Source organism: Podarcis gaigeae, assembly GCF_964106915.1.
Source record: "Podarcis gaigeae genome assembly, chromosome: 3".
Taxonomy (NCBI): domain Eukaryota; kingdom Metazoa; phylum Chordata; class Lepidosauria; order Squamata; family Lacertidae; genus Podarcis; species Podarcis gaigeae.
In genome coordinates this window covers 17,050,889-17,073,459 of record NC_139680.1, presented here as the reverse complement: position 1 = coordinate 17,073,459, position 22,571 = coordinate 17,050,889, and the positions used below count along the sequence as shown (strand labels likewise).

General features: G+C 44.0%; 1 protein-coding gene across 1 annotated transcript in view; it reads right to left on the bottom strand.

Annotated features, from left to right (window-relative positions):
• Nucleotides 1–19,655, bottom strand: part of PCSK2 (proprotein convertase subtilisin/kexin type 2) — a 119,738-nt gene extending 100,083 nt beyond the window's left edge. Inside the window, exon 1 of the mRNA XM_083730340.1 lies at nucleotides 19,171–19,655. Coding sequence (XP_083586466.1) covers nucleotides 19,171–19,353 — 183 coding nt within the window. The 5' untranslated portion in view covers nucleotides 19,354–19,655. The remainder of the gene's footprint in view (nucleotides 1–19,170) is intronic.
• Nucleotides 19,656–22,571: the final 2,916 nt, after the last annotated feature.

Sequence of the window (22,571 nt, the reverse complement as noted above, 5' to 3'; positions counted from 1 at the left end):
TCCACTAACCCAGAAATAGTGCTTCAGGTTAAGAACTTTGCTTCAGGGTGAGAACAGAAATTGTGCTCTGGCGGCGCGGCGGCAGCAGGAGGCCCCATTAGCCAAAGTGGTGCTTCAGGTTAAGAACAGTTTCAGGTTAAGAACGGACCTCTGGAATGAATTAAGTATTTAACCCGAGGTACCACTGTACAATGAAGGCGCCAGGAGAACTTTCCTGGGGAGAGCATTCCACAGATGGGGAGCCACTGCAGAGAAGGCCTGTTCTCGTGTTGCCACCCTCCGGACCTCTCAAGGAGGAGGCACATGAAGGATGGCCTCAGAAGATGATCTCAGGGTCTGGGCAGGTTCATATGGAAAGAGGCAGTCTTTGAGGTATTGTGATCCTGAGCCGTTTAAGGCTTTATAGGTCAAAACCAGCACTTTGAATTGGGCCTGGGAACTAAGTGGTAGCCAGTGCAGTCGGACCAGAATTGGTGTAATATGCTTAAACCGTCTTGCACTGGTGAGCAACCTGGCGGCTGAATTCTGCACTAGCTGAAGTTTCTGAACCATCAGAGGCAGCCCTACATATAAGACATTTAGTTACAAGTCACTGTGTGATGAATGTGCATGCATGATCCAAACTTAAGATGAAAGAAAGAAAGGAAGTTCAAGTAAGTTGTGGTTTCTTTGTAGTTCTGAAGGAATAACCAAGACAGGGAAAGCAAAGCACTGCACAACAGCAATACTTCAAATGTACACCGTTAATATTTTATTCCTGTGGAGTCTTAAGGCCTGCTCTTGATCCTCACAAAGATGGCATCGGCATCAGATTTAGAGAAAACATATTTCACGCAGGTCAAGACTTCTGTTCATTTAATGGTTCTGAAGCAGGAGAATATATTATTAGTATTTCCATCCTTCCATCACTGTGATAGAAGGGTTGCCATAATGATTATTATCCATGCTACTATTGAAGGAACTAAAATCTTGTCTTTCTTAAAATGTGGCAATCCTTCTCTTAAGATTGGGTGCCTGTCCAATAGCATGAATCCTACACTATCAGAATCTTGCTGCTGTTACACCCCCAATTTCTCCATTAAGGAAAGACCCTCACTCAACTGAACTGTGATAGCTCTACTTTACAGTGTATTTTTAACACCTCCAAGTAGTTTATCCAGTCCTCTGCATAGACTTCATTATCGTGTTTATCATCATACCTATTCTTCAAAGGAAACATGCTTTCCTCCTTCACAGAAATAAAATTGTGTTTGCAAAGGGTGGGGGTGAGCAAAACAAAGGCACACAATTCTCTGCTGAATACAGTACAATAAAATGATGTTGGTGGGTGAGGATCCCAGCTCCTTTGATGGCCACACAATTGTTCTGGTACCAGAGATGCTATGTAACTTATTCAAGCAAGACCCCAGCCCCCAGTCTCCAATGCAACACAGAAGACAATTGCTCGGGCTGGTTAGATGTCCTCATGCCACCCTATTCTGTGATTGTTCCATACGCCGGCTCTGACTCACCATCTACTTTGTTTGCCTCCCTGTACATCTTGGAGATTTCCTATAATTAATTTCAGAATGGCTACATGTACAGCTTGCTGCCATTTCCAATTTGCGTCTTCCCCCCTTCAGACAGATGAGCAAAAGTGCATACACATATTGCATCAGGCAATTCCTACTTGCTCTGACTTTGATTCAATCAATACAGCTCATGCATGTCTTGTCACTGATTTGATCACAATGCAAAGGGAATCTTGCTGCTCTTGTGTGATCGCACGATGATTCCTTTGGGCTCCAGTGTGACTATGCCTTGTAAAGATTACTTGACCACAAGATCAGTCAGGAAAGAAAGTCAAGTCAGGATTTTTAATTTTTTTGTCAGCATCCTTAATGATTTCTCTTTGCATGTGTTGGTTAATCCATTAACACTCTTGTTTTGAAACTAAAGCATATGCAATGGAGCAAAGGCCAAATGCAACAAATGGATCGTTATTCATTATTCTTCACAGAGTAGCACCCAAGCAGCTTTCCTACCAGTGAGCACTCAATAAATAATTGAAACAGGCTTGAATAATACATTGGAGGCTTCCCATCTCCTTTGTTTCAGCCACATCAGTCTCAATGGAAATCCGGCAAGTTTAGCATTATGGATCTTAATGTGGATGACTAGCGTACATAACAAAACAACAGCACATTCTCAAAGCAAAACACCTTAAATATTTGCTCAGAAAAGAGAGCTAAATCTGGAGCATATCACTTAGGCTCAGAGGTTGCTGCACCTTGCAGGTCTTCAGCTAACCGTCTTTTAAAATAAAGTAAGGGCCAGACATCGACACATCTGCACAAGCCATTTAAAAACATGCCTTCCTGTGCCTTCGGCTGCTGATCCACTGAGAGACAACTGCTCTGGGCTCTTTGTCAACTCTTACCAAGCTGAAGCCATTCCATCTGGCTGCAAAGAAGAGGGAAAGGGGAGAAGCAGATTGTTCCGCTGACTTTGCTGACAGACCATTGACCTTTGCCTCCACCTCAGAAGTCAGAAGCCACTCCAGCAAGCTATCTGAATTGTCTCAGTCCCAGCTGTTTGCTATAAGAGCTGTAGCTTTAATAACTGCTGGCCAAGCACACTTTCCCCCCCCCTCCTTCCTCCTTCCTTTTGTGTCCTGTCTTTAAAAATCTAAGCCTACTTTTTATTAAGCAGCCACACCGGGTGCTGTTTTGGCTAAAAAGCAAAAAACATCTTGGGAGATTGAAGCTCAATCCAGAGGTTGTGTGGAGTTAAGCACAGTGCTTGCCTCTTTGTACTACAACCATGCACAGTTCTCTTTAAATCTACCAAAGTTATTGAGGGGGGGGAAGCATTTGCATCACCTCATCCATGACGTGGGTGGCACTGTGGGTTAAACCACAGAGCCTAGGACTTGCCGATCAGAAGGTCGGCGGTTCAAATCCCCACAATGGGGTTAGCTCCCGTTGCTCGGTCCCTGCTCCTGCCAACCTGGCAGTTCGAAAGCACGTCAAAGTGCAAGTAGATAAATAGGTACCACTCCAGCGGGAAGGCAAATGGCGTTTCCATGCACTGCTCTGGTTCACCAGAAGCGGCTTAGTCATGCTGGCCACATGACCCGGAAGCTGTACGCTGGCTCCCTCGGCCAGTAAAGTGAGATGAGCGCCACAACCCCAGAGTCGGCCACGACTGGACCTAACGGTCAGGAGCCCCTTTACCTTTTATCCATGATATTTCTATGCTATAACTTTTCGGAGGGGGACGATATTTGAGAAAATAGTCTCAAGACTCCAAACAAGCAAGGTTGCTGTAGTAAAATCTTCTGAGGGGCAGATGGGACTTGTCAACCTGGGAAGGTAGCCTATGTAGAAGAAGGAAATACAGTCTTAGCTTGGTTCTCAAATTTAATCCATTCCAGGAGTCCGTTCGACTCCCAGAACAGTTTGAGAACCAAGGCGTGGCTTCTGATTGGCTGCAGGAAGCTCCTGCAGCCAATCAGAAGCCTTGGGAGCCTTGGAAGCCACACAGGATGTGCGGCTTACAAAAATCATTCAAAAACCTGAATGCTCACTTCTGGTTTTCGATCGTTTGGGAGCCAAATGAGTTTCAAGGCATTTGGCTTCAGAAATTCCACTGTAAAGCAAAGCCAAAAAAAAAAAGCAGGCAAAAAGAAATAGGCAATTCCACAACAACACAAAGCCAAAAAGTTTTATATTGTCAGTTAAAACGGCACACTTTTGGTTTGTTTTTTTAATCTGCATAAGGAAAGCCAGATGAATAGAGGCTGAGAGAAAAAAATAAGCCAGCATTCTGCTGTGAAGCACAGTGCTTCAAGGGATGTATTGTGCTTCTCCTTGTAACACAGTTCCTTATTCAGCAGCAGCAGAAAGTGCCTTTGGTTTTTTAAAGAAGATTTGAGAATATTTTGCCTCTATTTCAGAGCAAAAGAGCTGCAGCGAAGTATGAGTGAGCAGACTAATCATTTGGAGCCTCCACTTCCTGCAACAAATATTTTTGGAGACACATTTCAAGCTATTATGGGGAATTTGTAGCTGTGGTCATTGGCTAGGGCTGAAGGGAGCCAGAGCCCAACAGGAAATGGAGGGTCACACGTTTGTGGAGAGGTCAGAGTTCATCGTGGATGGAGCTCATACTTGCATTGAGCATTCATGCCTTTGCCAAATAAAGGCCTTTGTTTGTAGTTAATGCCAATCAATGAATGGCAGCTGCTTCTTGGCTAGCTATATTAGAATTAATCTTTAGTGTGCTGATAAATCGTTGTACCTTTATTACATCAGTCAAGTAAAATAAACACATCATTTTAATGAGTTTCCTAAGTACTAGTTTTTGCATAGTGCTTTGTCTACTGAGATGCTGTGCAATTCATTTGGGAACAATCATGTCAAAAATTGGAATATTCACTTCAGAGGAACGGTAATATTAAAGAAAGAGATAAATAGGTAGAGGAAATGAAAAGATTCTTTACTCATTTCTAACCTCTTTACGTCCATGTAACTACCAAACCATAGTCTATCAGTACATCTGAATGTAGCCAAAGTCTATGCAGAGATAACAAAAGCCTATTCACAGATTTAGGACACACAAAATGAAACCATTTCTTCACACAACCAATAGCTAACTTCTGGAACTAACTGCTGCAAAGCGTGCTGATGGCTGGTGACTTTACATGCCTTGAAGGCAGCCCTGTTTAGGGAAGTTTTGAATGTTTGATGTTTTACCGTGTTTTAATATTCTGTGGGAAGCCACCCAGAGTGGCTGGGGAAACCCAGCCAGATGGGTGGGGTATAAATAATAAAATTATTACTATTATGAAAGTGGGGTTAGGTAAAGGCTTTTGACAGCTCTTAGCTGCCTGCCCCTCCTCGATAAGGGTATCCTGTTAAAGGAATCTGGGGGTGTGGATCCTGCTCCTATTTGATGTAGGGCTCCCCCTGTTGGTGGTTTACCCTTAGTTCGACTCCATGCAGATGAGCTATATCTTGACTCCACCCAATGCCTAAGCCAAACCGTTCACATCTGTAACCAATAAAGTTGTGGCCTGTTTTAGCCCATGAAGCTAAATACTCATGTCTGTGTGTTCATTAATCAATAGGAAACTGCAGGGCTCAGGGGCTTGGCTCATAAAGGCTTTTGACAGCTCTTAGCCCTCCTGGCTAAATGGAAGTTCCATGATCAGAGGTTTGGTACTTCTGAATACCAGTTTGAGTAGCAAACAATGGCTGAGGTTTGACACTTTCACTCTGTTAATGGGCTCCCCAGAAGCATCTGACTGGATATTCCTGGAAAGAGAAAGCTGGACTAGAAGAATTTTCCACCTGATCCTGAATCATAGGCATGCATATGTGCCCAAGCACACCCCAATGTTTAAAAAAACCCAGGGATTGTGGCAAGGAGGATAGAGTGAGGTTAAAAAAAAGAAAGAAAAAGGTAAAGGACCCCTGGATGGTTAAGTCCAGTCAAAGGTTACTATTGGGTTGTGGCACTCATCTTGCTTTTCAGGCCAAGGGAACCAGCGTTTGTCCACAGACAGCTTTCTGAGTCATGTGGCCAGCATGACTAAACTACTTCTGGCTCAAAAGAACACCATGATGGAAACCAGAGTGCATGGAAATGCTGTTTACCTTCCTGCTGCAGCGGTTGCTATTTATCTACTTGCACTGGCGTGCTTTCAAGCTGCTAGGTTTGCAGGAGCTAGGACAGAGCAATGGGAGCTCACCCCATTGCACAGATTCGAACCACTAACCTTCTGATCGGCATGCCCAAGAGGCTCAGTGGTTTAGACCGCAGCACCACCCGCATCTCTAGGAGAGAGTACAGAGCAGCAACCCAGCTCCCTCAGCTTCCACGACTCTTGGAGAAGCAGCAGTGGGAGAGAGACAAAGGCAGAGGGAAGCGTACAAAAGGCTGGAGTGGAACTGCAGCTTCTGCCTGTGTTGGGCTCCGTCTCACGGCTATGTATTCATCTGAGTTCCACTTGCCACCTTTGGCTATGCTGGCCAGGGATGGCGGGAGTTCTGGTTCATGTTCAACAGCATCTGGCAAGCCAAAGGTTATGTACTTCTACCATAGCATCCAGGAGAGGGGTGGGGAAACTCAGGCCTGGGATGGGAAAAATGCCTCCCTGTGGCCATAAGGGACCAGCAGCCTCGAAAATAAGGGATCAGCAGCCAAAATAAGGGATTTTCCGAACACAGGTATGTTCAACTACTGAGCCCCTCCGAGCCAAAGGCAGAAAGCCCAGCCAGCAGCCAAACGAAGCCTCAAGCGGTGGTTCCCACAGCGCAGCAACCCAGCAAAGGGGATGCAGCAAGGAAAACCACCGTCACCTCTCTGCTGGGAAGTGCTGAGCAAAGGCGAGTCCCCAGGTAATGCGGCCGATTTGATCGGCACAAGGCATGCAAGCTCCACCCCCCCAGTCGTTCTTAGACTTCTTATTGGGTGAGCAACCCAGCCAAGCAACACTGTTGGAGCCTCCCTCCTCCCTGGCCGGCAGGGAGGGAGGGAGAGGAGCTGCTTCCTTTGAAACCTGGGAAATTTAAGGGACATCATCAATAAGGGACAGTAGCGGGACACGGCACTGGGATAAGGGACTTTCCCACCAAATAAGGGACAGTTGACAGCTATGGCATACACAAGCCACACACCTTCACCAGGCCTGCTCTACTCCCTCAAGTGCACAACATAGGCAGTGTCTTTTGCTTGCCCAGATGAAAAGCAGTGTGGACTGTGTATGTATAGAAACTTCAGATATTCGCATGGCTGAAATGCCTCTTGTACATAGATAAGTGTTCTATCCATTGCTCCGCCCCCTTTTGCCTCTGGCCCCGCCTACTCAGAAGGTTTCCCATGAGGGCACAGCTGCTTGATTGGCACTCAGAAAGCTCCACATTAAAGAGATTTATATTACTATTATTTGTCACAGCTAAGGAGACACACAAAGAAACGCCAGTTATTGGCAGCTCTATAGGGGTAGAAGGAAAGCATATGCATATTAACACATCGCAATCTGTTTTAACAACTGAGATTCTTTTAGCAATTAGCAAAGCATTATTTTGCAGTTAGGATGTACACAAGTGGTTTCCCCCGCTCCCTCCTGAAGAGTGATATTTTTCTCTCTCTTTTTTAATTAGAATGGAGTGAATCATGCAAAATAATTTGCTTCTTATATTATTGGCTTTGTGTTTGTGAGTAAGCTCCAATTATCTCAAATGTGTTATTTTTTCTTCTTTTTGACATTAAGAAGCCAAAATATTTTTCCCCAAAACCAAATTAGTTGAGTGGTGCCTGTACCAGTGTGAAAATGGGTTCGAATGAGAGAGAGAGAGAGAGAGAGAGAGAGTGAGAGAGAGAGAGAATGCAACTTGATAAATTTCTACCATTGGTAGTTGTGAAATACATGTTTTAAGAACTGAACAAAAGAAGACTGGGTTTAATGGCTTGTTGTGGATGGAATGAAACAGGTCACTTTCCTCCAGGTTAATGGGGATCCGGTGGCTCCCACAGAGAAATCCCATATTTGTCTTCTCAAAAGTAAACCCCTTTGAGTACAATGGGGCTTACACCCAGGAAGCTGGGTACAGCATTACAGTTGGGAAGGGCCATAGCTCAGTGGCAGAGCATCTGTCTTGCAAGCAGAAGGACCCAGGTTTAATAATAATAATAATAATAATAATAATAATAATAATAATAATATACTTATATCCCACCCATTGGACTGGGTTTTCCCAGCCACTCTGGGCGGCTCCCAACAGAATACTAAAAACACAATAAAACATCAAACATTGTGTGTGTGTGGATGGTGTAAATATTGTTTAATATAAACAATTAATATATTTAAGGGTAAGCACTCCTAAACATAATGAGACCTACTCCTGAATAAGTATACACTGAATCAGGTTTCCAGGCTAAGATCCATACAACAGGATTGCAACTCCGTGTGCACTGACCTGAGATGAAGCCCTGCTCAGGTCAAAATGCAGGACAAGCCTTACTTGTGCGTAAAGGTAAAGGTAAAGGACCCCTGGTAAAGGGGTAAAGGTAAAGGTCCAGTCACAAACGACTCTGGGTTGTGGCACTCATCTTGCTTTATTGGCTGAGGGAGCCGACATTTGTCCGCAGACAGTTTTTCCAGATCATTTGGCCAGCATGACTAAGCCGCTTCTGGCAAACCAGAGCAGCGCACGGAAATGCCGTTTACCTTCCCGCCGGAGCGGTACCTATTTATCTACTTGCACTTTGAGGTGCTTTTGAACTGCTAGGTTGGCAGGAGCAGGGACTGAGCAACGGGAGCTCACCCCGTCACGGGGATTCGAACCACAACCTTCCGATCGGCAAGCCCCAGGCTCAGTGGTTTAGACCACAGCGCCATCGGAGGTATCCAGTTGTCCAATATCACTGTGGGGAAAATACCTCTTTTGCATTGACACATTATTATTGCTTTCATTATTCTGTTGTTGCTTATATATACACAGAGCAGCTCTGGGTCAGGTTAGAGGAAGAGAAGAGGGAGAGCTGGGCCGTTTCACCTCACAGGGTCCGAGGAAGACACAAGTGGCCTTTCCTGTTTGTTTTCATGTATGCCTCACAGCAACAACAAAAAGCTGGCTACTCAAGCTGCTTTAAGAAGTCCTGAATGTTGTCGAGGGCCACCAAAAATGGCCACAAGGGCTGAATGTGCCCCCCCAGCCTACATGTTGGAGCATTTTGTTATAGAGGTTACCGGGCAGCAAGTTCCATCACCCCTGACCATTGGTCATTGGTCTGATGCAACCTGCAGTCCAGAAACACCTGGAGGGGCACAGATTCCCCACCCCAGTCCTACACAATCGCATCCTGGGTAGGTCTAACCACACTCAGCTGGAAATAAATTGCATCGCTTTGGGTGGAATTGATTTGCACATAATGATATGCTGAGAATCACAGCCTTTGATTCCCCCAAACAAAAGACGTCTTGTGAAAAATACCTCTTTTGTTCCGTATACCAACTGACAAAAGCCCAAAGAATGGGCTTTAGAAACATGTCTCTTTTCTCTGAGGATGTAGGTTAGAAGGATATGTTCTGATGCTTGCAAGCGACTTACGCATCTCACATTGGTTCTAGCACATTTCCCAGACCAGCTATGTGCTTGGAATATTTGCGGTGGTACATATGAAAGGAAAGGGCCTGAAAGAGAAGCAGTGTAGAGCAGTTCCATTGTGTTTATAGTAGTCACCAACAGGGGTGGCTGTGCCTAAGGGCAAGGGCCTCTCCAAGTGGGGCTCAGAGGGACTCCTGTCTGAAAATTGGAAAACCAGTGCCAGTCAGACAGCCTTCAGCTAGAGGGACCAATAGTTTGACTGCGCACATATCACCAAAAGAAGGGAGGGAGGAAAGGGAGGGGGGAATGAAGGTACGGATTTGCATAAATAATAATAAAATAATAATAATTTATTATTTATACCCCGCCCATCTGGCTGGGTTTCCCCAGCCACCCTGGGTGGCTCCCAACAGACTATAAAAAATATGATAAAACATCAAACATTTAAAACTTCCCTAAACAGGGTTGCCTTCAGATGTCTTCTAAAAGTCGGATAGTTGTTCATTTCCTTGACATCTGATGGAACAGCATTCCACAGGGCAGGTGCCACTACCAAGAAGGCCCTCTGCCTGGTTCCCTGTAACCTCACTTCTCGCAAGGAGGGAGCTGACAGAAGGCCCTCAAAGCTGGACCTCAGTGTCAGGGTTGAACTATGGGGGTGGAGACAGGTGTACTGAGCCGAGGCTGTTTAAGCCTTTATGGTCAGCACCAACAATTTGAATTGTGCTCAGAAACGTACTGGGAGCCAATGTAGGTCTTTCAGGACCGGTGTTTTATGGTCTCGGTGGCCGCTCCCAGTCACCAGTCTCGCTGCCGCATTCTGGATTAGTTGTAGTTTCTGGGTCACCTTCAAAGGTAGCCCCACGTAGAGCACATTGCAGTAGTCCAAGCGAGAGATAACTAGAGCATGAACAACTCTGGGGAGACAGTCTGCAGGCAGGTAGAATTTCAACACTTGATTATTCAAATTTATGTGGAAAATAAAACTCCGAGGTGGCTTTCACCCCTGGAAGCTAAGGCCCGAAAAAGACCCAATATGGAGGCCAAATGGCCAAAATATTGGGAAATATTAGAAAAAGATGGTGACAATTGGAAATTGCAGAGTTTGGAGAAAATGAAGGATAAAGTGCGAGACTGGTTACATTATGCTCAGATTAAAGAAGTCTTTAAAAACGATAAAAAGTTAGGGTTCCAGGTGGAGAAATCGAAGTTGGAAACAGAACTGTTAGAACCTAAGACTAAGGTACTCTCAAGAATGTATAACTTGCTGTTGAAATGGAACACACAAGACGAAATGGTTAAATCGGCTATGATAAAGTGGGCACAGGACATTGGGCATAACATTATGTTTGAGGACTGGGAAAGGTTGTGGACCACTGGGCTGAACTTCACTGCATGTAATGCTCTGAAGGAAAATGTAATGAAAATGATATATAGATGGTACATGACCCCAGTTAAACTTGCCAAAATATACCATTCGTCTGATAACAAATGTTGGAAATGTAAAGAAAATGAAGGAACATTCTTTCACCTCTGGTGGACTTGCCCTAAAGTGAAGGCCTTCTGAGAAATGATATATAATGAGTTGAAAAAGGTATTTAAGTATACCTTCACTAAGAAACCAGAGGCCTTCCTTCTGGGTATTGTCGGCCAGAAGGTGCTAAAGAAGGACCAAACATTTTTTATGTATGCAACAACGGCAGCAAGGATACTTATTGCTAAGAACTGGAAAACTCAAGATCTACCCACACTGGAAGAGTGGCAGATGCAGCTGATGGACTACATGGAATTGGCCAAGATGACTGGCAGAATCCGAGACCTGGGGGAAGAGAGGGTTGAAGAAGACTGGAAGAAATTCAAGATTTATTTACAAAAACATTGTAATCTGGTTGAATGTTAAGAAGGATGCTTGATCATAAATAACTGCCTACCACGGAATTAGATTGGAATTTGATGATAAGTGAGATTAACGAAAATATGAATTTTTTGGAGAACTGCTAGACTATTTAAATGAGCGGATATAAGGTTGTAAACAAGATGATAATTTGCTTGAAAAACTTTATAACGATATAAGTGGGAGCGGGAGACGTGAGGGAGTTCAAAGAAGTGATGAAATTATGTCATGATATAAGTAATTCTGTTTATTATTTATGCATTGTATTCAAAAAATCTCAATAAATATTTATATTAAAAAAAACAAATTTATGTGCATAGCTGCAAATTAAGAACAAGTAATTGTAATCTAAATAGAAACCGAAGACATCTGCCCATGGTGGAGAAGTCTGTGGACCACTCTGGTGCCCTTCATTTCCATTTTTTAGAGTTAGAGTTGTATAAAGGTTAGAGTTGCATCCCTGGCTCTGTCCACGTTTGCATCGGGCCCCTCCCATCGCTGATATGCGGCTCTCTGAAAGTTGACTTTGAGGCAATGTGGCCCCTGGGCTGCAAAAGGTCCCCCACCCCACCCCTGATGTACAGGAAGTGATAGGCTCACCTATCCATTCTTAAGGAAATCAGCCCTGAGTGATCACTGGAAGGACAGATCGTGAAGCTGAGACTCCAATACTTTGGCCACCTCATGAGAAGAGAAGATTCCCTGGAAAAGACCCTGATGTTGGGAAAGATGGAGGGCAGAAGGAGAAGGGGACGACAGAGGACGAGATGGTTGGACAGTGTTCTTGAAGCTACCAGCATGAGTTTGACCAAACTGCGGGAGGCAGTGGAAGACAGGAGTGCCTGGCGTGCTCTGGTCCATGGGGTCACGACTAAACGACTAAACAACAACAACAAAAGCTTTATATTCTGGAGTGGCTAAAGATAGGGAGCTTTGCACCAAACTTTCTCCCTCTATTTCCTTAACAATTCAGGTGGGGGGGGCACAGCTGAGCAGTAGGGGACATCCTTTGCCTTTAGGAGGCCTCAGCCTTGGTCCCTGACACCTCCAGTTAGAAGGAGGAGGAGGAATGAGAGAGCCTCTGCTACTGCTAGAGCACACAGTACAGAGCAAATAGTCTGACCAGCCCCAAGGCAGCTGTTTCTATTCACCAAGACAACATCCACGAAGCTGAATAGGAATAAAGGTCATAAAGTATAACGACAAATGAAACTGATACAGAGATTAAAAACACCATTGCCAATTACATTAGTGCTCGGCCTATTGTTCTCAAAACGTGACGTCTGTCTCCCTAGGGATGTGAATGGACATTAATAATTGGCGAAGGGAATAGAGAGGCTCTTGCTGGAACCACTGGACCCTTTCCGCATCTGTTTGTGTTTGCAATGTGATAACTGTGTTGAACATTGCGATAGCAGAAGGAAAGTTGGGGCACAAGTGCTCTACTTTGAAAAGCCAGCTTAGCATTCACATCCATCTGGGAGAGGTGTACAGTGGTACCTCGGGTTAAGTACTTAATTCGTTCTGGAGGTCCGTTCTTAACCTGAAACTGTTCTTAACCTGAAGCACCACTTTAGCTAATGGGGCCTCCTGCTGCCGCCGCGCCACTGAAACATGATTTCTGTTCTCATCCTGAAGCAAAGTTCTTAACCTGAAGCACTATTTCTGGGTTAGTGGAGTCTGTAACCTAAAGCGTCTGTAACCTGAAGTAACCTGAGGTACCACTGTATAGAGAAAAATATAAAGAGCCTTTCTTTCTTTCTTTCTTTCTTTCTTTCTTTCTTTCTTTCTCTCTCTCTCGCTCTGGAAGATGGAGACATTGCATGTGAACATCACATTAGCCCGAAGTACCTCCACCCAATTTGAGAGTACTGCAGATATTTTAGGCTACAAGTCCCTTCATCCTTGGTCAGCATGGCCAATGGATGGTGGGAGTGGTCAGCCAAAATGTTTGAAGGACTCCAGGTTAGGAAGGATTGGCATAACTGGCTATGCGGATGTCATTGGCCTAAAGATAAAGTCCCTACCAGAGAAGAATGGCAGATCAAGTCGATGGATTATGCCAAAATGGCTAAAATGATTGGAAGAATCAGAAATCAGGAAAACCAAAATGTTAATAAGGAATGGGGAAAATCTACAACCTATCTTAAAATCCATTGTAAACAGTTAAAATCATTAATAGGATTGGAACAATACTTGTAGCTTAATGGTGAATTTTGGGACACAGTGGAGAGGTAAAAGATTTGGATTATCATAAAAGATGCCGGAGGAAATAATTGACAATAGGACCCACAAAGGGGAGGAGGGAAGTCCAGGAGATTCTCTGCTATGTGACTGTAAAATTTAAATCTGAAAATCACACACACACACACACACCCAATCCCAAAAGAAAAAGAAAAAAGGAAGGATTGGTATAACTATTAATGGCATCTTCAGGTGTTTAGTTATGGTAGCTCTATAGCTGAAATGGGTCTAATGAGAATAAAGAGGGAGATATCAGCATGCTGGCATGAAAGCCAAGTTTGCATAAGTAGGTTGGGGACTTAGGGGGAAGAAAGTAAGGCCCGCAGAGATTTAAAAAATAATAATTCTGAAATGTCCCAAGGGCAGAATGAAGCAGACTCAGTGGCCATGGGATTCTAGCTGAACGTTAGAGGGGGGAATGGAAAACCAGGAGGGGATAGAAATGGAACAGAAGAATGGACTACTGGCTTACTAGAACACCAAAAAAAAGAAGAACCTTGCCGGAACAGACAAGTGACCTATCTAGTCCAGCATTCTGTTCTCACAGTGGCCAAGCTAATGCCTATTGGGAGCCGACAAGCAGCACATGAGTGCAACGAGATCACTCTACGCTGCAACATTTTGTTGCAGCAGGTTCCACTTGTCCATGCTAACTGTCTGCAGAGGCACCCGCCCTTATCCTTTCCAGCTCCACTCACATGGTTGTGTTGAGAACCATCACCCAAGTGGGAGGCTGCCAACATGAAGCATGTATCGCATCTGAGGAATGATGGGAAATTGTTTCTTTGGCTGAAAGTGCATCATTAGAAAGTGCTGTTCTTCCCTGTGAAACTGCTGCAATGACTCTCAAGGCTTAGGTATACAATATACAAAGTAACTAATTAGTTGTATGCAGCCCAACCATTCATGAAGGCCCTGGCAAAATTAAGAGAGCATGTAATCTTCCATTTAAGCAAAATAAAATTAATGCACTGTAAGATATATTTAGGACACGGGTGCCGCTGTGGTGTAAACCACTGAGCCTCTGGGCTTGCCAATCAGGAGGTTACCAGTTCGAATCCCCACGACGGGGTGAGCTCCCATTATTCGGTCCCAGCCTAGCAGTTTGAAAGCACATCAAAGTGCAAGTAGATAAATAGGAACCGCTCCAGCGGGAAGGTAAATGGCATTTCCGTGCGCTGCTCTGGTTCGCCAGAAGCAGCTTAGTCATGCTGGCCACATGACCCGGAAAAACTGTCTGCCGACAAATGTCGGCTCCCTCGGCCAGTAAAGCAAGATGAGCGCCTCAACCCCAGAGTCATTTGTGACTGGACTTAACTGTCAGGGGTACTTTACCTTTAAGATATATTTTGATATGATATGATTTGTTATTTTTACCCCAGGTTTTTTGTCCATGGACTCATAATGCAGCTTGTGAGAATAAAAACAACAAAACATAAATAGCAATCATGAAAACAAAGAGGCTAAAATGGCAGCAGATCAAAAGCGATAGACTCTTCCCCACCAAAGCTGCTGTTGTTCATGGTCCAGCTCGGCCTTGGATGAGAACTTGCTTTTAGAACTGATGCTGAGTTGAAAGACTTGACAAGACCACCTCCCAGCAAACCACTATTCTAGGAGCAGTCAGTGTGGTGCCCTACAGGTATTTTGGACTACAACAGCCCCATCATAACATGGCCAGTGGTCAAGAATGATGGCGGCTGTAATCCACAATGTCTGAAGGCTACCTTTGGCTACCTTTGAGAAGCATCTTAAGTTATCAAGCTTGCTAGGTTGCCTAAAGCCATTGGATGACTGTGAAACCATCTATGTCCAATGACACCCTTCATATTTGAGAAGCAACAGCAACTTTTTGTGTTTCCACTGGAAAGGCATAATTGAGAGGTGCTTTTTTTTAAGGTGTCCTCCTTCTTCCACCAAGCCCTTCTTCCTTATCTAGCTGTTCAAAGGAGTCTCTTTCAAAATGGAGGAAATTAAGCAGTGAGATCCCCAAGGATCTGTATTGGAGATGTGCGATTTAACGTACGGTGCAATCCCCTACATGTTTATTCAGAAGTATCATTGTGTGCTTAGGATTGCAACCTTATTCATACATTATCTGGAGTTACAGGAACAAACAGAATGGTAGCCGAAGTTGCTCAAGAAGGATCTCTCCAAACCGGATGAACGGGCAACAAATCAGCAAATGAGATGCAATGTGATCAGAAAGTCAAGTATATTGCACCAGGAAACATCTCCACACATACACTCATTTGTACGTGTGCCTCTATAATGTTTGTCCCTGTGAAAAGTTGTGCATTGGGTAGCTACAGCTATATTTAACATGGTCTACACACTATAAGGAAGCTCATGTCCTTGGAAAAGGTGAGGACAGTTGGATAGATTGTTCAGAAATTATAGGATGAGCTATTTGGGAAGGAGTACTTGGCATTGATTTAAATATAAACAGCATTTATATAGCTGCACTATGACAGGAGTTATCTGGGTACCTCTCAAAGCAAAACATACAGCAGTTGGGATTTTACAGATACTTTATTATATAGAATCCAGATAGTGTCTTGATAAGTCAGGAAATGATTTTTCCCTCTTTTAATATGGACAAGGTTTGTGAATAATTCCTGCCATCCACCTTAAGTCCTTGAGATGAGTTGGTCCAAAATTCAGACAGAGAGACCACACACCATTAATTATGAAGTATACTGTGGGCCTACTTATGCTCAGGTGATAAAGTTTGCACACAGTGGCACACTTCTAAGGAAGCATTTCTCTGAAACAATCCCCAAGAGAAAACTGCCAATATTACTGTGGGATGGGGGGGAAATGCTAGCTGAAGTGTTTTATAAACTTCGGGAATGTTCATGCGGTAGTAAAGTCCCAGAGTATAGACTTTAGGATGTCAAAAATAAATGGATGTACAGCTTGGTCCTTTATTTGTGTAAAACAAAGTGCCCAAAGCTTTACAGTATAAGCCCACACATTAACCTTAAAAAGGTGCTTTATTATTAAGCATAAATTTCACAGAAACGAAATAAAATCTGAAAATTACTGAGCTTGCCCAACTGCAGCTGAAGTTAAATATATACTTAAATGTAGGCAAAACAGTTCCCTTTTCCAGTGGAAGGTTTGTTTGTTTTTATCTCACATACAGTATATCTTTTCTCAGTTTAATCCTATTAAAATCAGCTCAACATACAATGGCAAAACAGCATTTATGAATCACAGAGAAAAGGGCTTTTAGATGGTCTCCTTCCCTTCTGGGGTGCATCCCAGCCCACCATTGGCAATTCTGAGAATGTGAAGGCAGTGGACAACTTAAGCTTTCAAATCTCCAAGCCATACTTGTGGGGGAAACAACTGAGCCTGCTGGGAGATCCTTGCAGAAACATGTTTCTCAATCAGAACTAGAAGATAAAGGAGTAGGAATTTCCATAGGCAGTGAAGCCAACCCTGCAAAACCATCTAAGCTCCTTATTCCCCACAGAGAGGAGAAACCAAGGACTTACTGCTGAATTTATTCTCCTACAGTAGAAAGCAAATGCACATCTTTTAAATAATGCATGGCGATTTCCTTTTTGTCCTTCAAACAGGGCGTGTGGGGATGGGAAGAAAGGATGCATAAGGAAGAGATGCGCTGCTTCCTAGCAATTGCTTTGTAGTTGTGTCTCATATTTGGGGGGGCAATCTTCAATTCTAAACTCACTGACTGGGGAGAAAGTGCCACTAAGCTTGATGGGACCAAGGGCAATAAGCTTTACAGAGCATGCCACACATATCTCTGTTGATGGTTGCTTTTAACTCAAGAAGGTCACCAGCAAAACCCTATACACATCCACATCAAAAATAAGCCCATTGGCTTCAGTGGAGCTCATTCCCAGGGAAGTGGGCACAAAGTTTCTGCTCAACCCTTAAAGAAAAAGAAACTAATTCCATGGCCACCGTTCGTTCTGCAAAGAGGAAATGGTGCTCTGATAAGATATTGCTGCTCACAATGGAAGGAAATGAATTTGCACTCCCAGCTCCTTGTGCGAAGGCAAACGGGGAAAAGCTGACATTCACTTGGAGTTACACCCTTCCAATGGGCAGAATAACTTTGTGGATCCAGGTACACATCTGGAGGATAAACTATTATATTTTTTATTTTTTATTTTTTTTATACCCCTTCCCAGAGTATTCTCAACATCTAGCTTGCCTCTGCTTATTTCGCCTAATAGTTTAGAAATCTCCTGCATCTGGTGTCCATTTCGTTTACTGGGGACTTCCATGAAGAAAAAGAGTCTCACAAACTAGCTGTGCAAGGAGCTGCATCCCTGAAACAGGATGTGAAATGAAAGTAAGGGAAGGGCAATCTGGAAAGAATCCGAAATATGCATTTGGCAGAGAAGCATATCTATGGAGTCTGACCCAAAGAAACTTGGCTTTTTAAAAACAGGGGCTTATGCAGAGGCTCTCTTCCCCCAAAGCTCTAGCAACTGAACCACATCACTATTTAATAGAAGAGAAACTTTGGCAATGCTAAATACCACCTTATCTATCGGACGGCAATGGAAATAAGTTGAGGTCCCCATGCATTTTGCCTTCCTTCTCCTAATGATTCCTCTGTTGAGCTGAGGCACCTCTGGTCTGCGTGCCACAAGTTAGGCTGACTTATTATGCTACTTTGATGTGATTTCCCTCTCAACCTCCCCCTGCTCGATGCACACACTTTCAAGAGCCTGATACAATTCCCAGGGGACAGGGGAACACCCATTAACCACAATGGAAGTTAGATCAGGTCTTTTTTGCATAACTGCCAGCAGGGTGGTGGAGGGGAAAGCAGCAATGGACTGCCTGCTTCTATGCACATATTTATTGCTCTATTTTTCTAGGGACTTCACAGGAGCTGCTCTGACCAGGAATGTTTCATAAGACCAAATGCTGGGTGTTTAGCAGTCTAGATTAATCAAACGCACAGCAGTCTCCTGGTTTACATAAAGAGAGTGAGAGCTTGGTTTCAACTTCAGGAGAAGCAGAAAGGAGATGTTTGAAAGGCTCTTTGAAGCCATAAATTAGTAGCATGCATATATTCATCAAGAAGGTTTTCTTGCCTTAAGGTCCCTTGCTCCTCTTCTTAGACACCACATTTCTAACCTTAGCTTTCAGCTTGTTTGTCACAGCCTAGCATTTCATTTTATCACATTCACACTGCAATTGCATGAAATTTAAATTTTAATCCCAGGTGCAAACTCTTTGTGTCCAGCTGTTCTTGACAGAAATGTTTTTAAAGCAGGTCCAACGGCTAAAGGCAGCTTCTTCTCCGGATTTGCATGCACAAGTGAGTTCCTCAGTTATGATTAGCATTCTGGTTACCCAGAAAAAAATGCCTCCTGCAGGCATTTCAGCAGGAGAGTGAAACCAGAGGGCGGCTGTGTTTTGCCAGCAATTATAACAGGTTACCAAACTCACCAGGTGAAGCAAGCACCAATTGGCACTGGTCTTAAACCCTACAGTGCCATGCTTAGCTGGCAGTGGGGTCTTTGAACAATCACTGTCTGAACCTGCTGCATCTAAGAAACTGAAGAAGCAGAAAAATGAGCCATGAGGATTTCCTCCGCCTCCCCTTCTAACTTGGAGAACACAATCACAGAAGTGCGTGTATTTGGCTGCTAGTGGCTACAAGAACATAATGTGCATCCATCATTCAAAAGTCTGCAAAAAATGAAAAATGAAAATCTAGGTAGAGTATCTGGTTTCAAAGCAGCCATCCACCGATAAGAGTTTCAAAGAACTCTGTCTAAAAAATAATACCCCTTTTGCTCCTGTAAAATGCATGTACAGATCTCTCCAACTTTGCAAGGTGATTCTATCAGCATCATGCACAATTGTGTTTTTTTAAGAGGGTGGGTGTATTTTGCAATAAATAAATAAACAAACAAATAAGCACGAGAGAGAGGACCTTACCTTTCTGACCCCATTAAAGCCATATTCTGCAGCAAGTTGCTTGGCTTCTGCTTCTCCCGCTTTGTGAAACTCAACCCAGAAATGATTCGTGTAGATGGGTCTTTCGGAGGCAGAGGCAAAACGAAGCAGCCCTATGAAAAAGAGGCCGGCTGTCTTCCAGTGTGGAGCAGCGTCTGCCTTCATGGCTCTTTCGGACAGGGAGTGCAAGGGAATGGTGGCTGAGTATGAGAACTGAAAATAACGGTAAGCAAAAGGAAGAGGATATAAATAATATAATGTCGACTGGGGTGGGGGAGGCTGATCAAGGGGCGAGCTGAAGGCAGCAGATCAACCGGTGCTGTGGCTTAGCATGTCTGTGCCTGGAGAAGAGGGGAAATCCGATGGGCTGGCAGCTCGTGAAATTATGCTGATGTGTGGTGTGTGTGTGTGTGTGTATGTATGTGTGCGCGCGATGCCAGATCTGCATTTTTCAGCTCCTCCTCATCTCTAACACAGCGAGGCGGCTAAAAGAAAGCACCAACCCGAGCGAGGTGGGGCTGCGGGGCTGCCAATCGCGGCCAGGCAAGAGGGTGTGCGCTCCTCCCTCCTCTGCCTCCCAGCTGAACGCGCTGGCTGGAGGGCTGGCACCCAGGACAGGCAAACCTTCCTAGCGGCGGCGACTTGCCTGATTCAGCACCTTGGAGAATTCCTCCATTTCTCCATAGCCCTGCGCGCGAGGAAGGAAAAGCCTAAGCAGGGGAAGGAGAAGACCAAGGAAAGGGAGATAGATAAGCCCTCCAATTAGCATCCGTGCTGTCACTGTTTTGCCTCTGAGGGAGGCGATGCTGAAACAACAGCCCCCTTCCCATCCAGAACCTCTCTGACCTGATCCCAGGCTAACGTTACATTCCTGCGCGATGAGGGACTCCTCCCTTCCCGTTGCAAGAAGGGAAGCTCTCTCTCTCTCCAAAGGGCTTCCCCCGACTAAATGGCCTTTGCCCGTTCTTCCATTGCAGGGTTGCTGAGCTTTGATTCGGAGGGACAGGGACGTTTCCAGAATCCTCAGCTGATCTTGGCTGGGGTAGGAGATCTCTCTGACAGCTGGTGGATCGGGGGTGTGGGGCGCTTTCCCACATCACCAGCCAGATGAAAGTGTTGCAGCTCAAAACACTCGTCGATTGATTCGTCGCCTATGTAATTTGAAGATCCCGTTATCTGGCCAAAGGGTGAAACTGATAGGCAGATCAAGGGAAAGCATTTATAAATCAATACCCTGCTTTCAGATTTTGAATGGAGTGCATGTGGGAGGCCAGAGGCTTCCTGTTAGTCAAGAGGAATAATGTGGAGGAACATGACAAGAACCTGCTGGATCAAGCCAAGAGGCAATCTTTCAAATAATAATAAAACTATTTTTAAAAATTTGATTCTACAAGTGTAGAGTTATAACAGTACCAAATACATATCCATATTTAGAGTTTTCTCTGAATCTCCAGACTTCCCACCCTCCCCTCCATGGGTCCTATTGTCAACATTTTCAACTGCATTTTATTTCATAATCCATATTTTATATCTCTCCATACTGTCCATAATATTTGTTACAAGTGTTATTAGAATCCTGCTAATGTTTTCATCTGCTTACAGTGGTCTCCTCCTAAATACATTATATTTTTTTCCCATACTTTATTGAAGTTTTTGTCTTCTTGGTTCCTGAGCTTTCCAGTCAGTTTTGCCATTTCGGTGTAATCCAACAGCTTGGTTTGCCATTCCTCTCTGGTAAGGACTTTGTCTTCTTTCCATCTCTGGGCTGGCCAAGAGGCAACCTAGTCCAGCAACCTCTTCTCACAGCAGTCGACCAGATGCCCATGAGTAGAACTTTAGTACAACAGCATTCTCCCTACTTCACACCCAACAAACTGATATTTAGAGGGAGAACACTGCTATATCTACAGCACCTTCAAAACGTTTAACATTGTTTCATCATGCTCTTACTAAATCTCAAAATGTGAACATGGGCAGGAGATGGTATCAGAGGTCAAAGAAGATGCAGTATTTCTTCCCTTGTATTTGTGGCTTGACTCACTTGGTTGAGCAATCTCAATTCATTTGCTCTGCGAGGACCGTTGTGAGTGCAGTTGATTCCTTCTTGTGGCAGAGCCCATCATGGAGTAGTTAATAAACTGATGATATGGCAGCTGCAGCATCAATCAGACTGGCTTTTCTGAAAGATGGTCCCTCCCATCGCTATAACTCTAGGCAAGTTACCGTTATTCACATTTTATATGTGTATAACTGAAGCTGAGAGAGTTTGCTGGATGGTGTGCCATTTCCAACAACATAGATATGGATCCCAATGAGGAGTAGGAGCACAGGACTTTAAAAAATATCTTGTCTTGCCACAGAGAAGACACTTCAGTAGATCACTGCTGACATTGACTGATTTGTTTTAATACTTCAGCCAAGTGAACAACTGAATGAATTTATTTGGCCATTTTCCAGCCGTGGGAACTGGTTCAATTAATTAGACACTCTCTTCTTTCCTTAATTCTCCAAAGCATCCAACAAGGTACGATATGCAGTAGTACAAAAATCAAACTTAAGACTCATGGGTGCAAGTAGATTATTGTTGAAATATCCCCAGCCTAAAAATATTTAAAATCATAATCAAAACAAAAAAAATTCCTTCCAGTAGCACCTTAAAGACCAACTAAGTTAGTTCTTGGTATGAGCTTTCGTGTGCATGCACACTTCTTCAGATACACTGAAACAGAAGTTTCCAGACCCTTCTATATAGTGAGAAGGTGGGGAGGGGTATTACTCAGAAGGGTGGTGGGAATGGGTGATTGGCAGATAGCTGTGATGAGCCTGTTGACGACTCTTAACGACTGCAATAGGTCTTACAGGAAAAAGCAAGGGGTGAGAAGGTGAAAAATGGCTTTGTCATGTATAATGAGATAAGAATCCAATGTCTTTGTTCAGACCAGGTCTCTCCATGGTTTTAAGTTTGGTGATAAGTTGCAATTCAGCAGCTTCTCTTTCCAGTCTATTTCTGAAATTCCTTTGTAGTAAAACAGCTACTTTGAGATCTTGTATAGAATGTCCTGGGAGATTGAAGTGTTCTCCTACTGGTTTCTCTGTCTTGTGATTCCTGATGTCCAATTTATGTCCGTTTATTCTTTGGCGTAAGGTCTGGCCTGTTTGTCCAATATAGAGAGCTAAAGGACACTGTTGGCATTTGATGGCATACACAATGTTAGACGATGAGCAATTAAATAGTCCCGAGATGGTATGTGTGATGTTGTTGGGGCCAGTAATGGTGTTGTCCGGGTGTATGTGGCAGCAAAGTTGGCATCTGGGTTTATTGCAGGCTCTGGTGCCAGTGTCCGTGTTAGGTCTGGTTGTTGTAGTATTATTGTGGGTTAGGA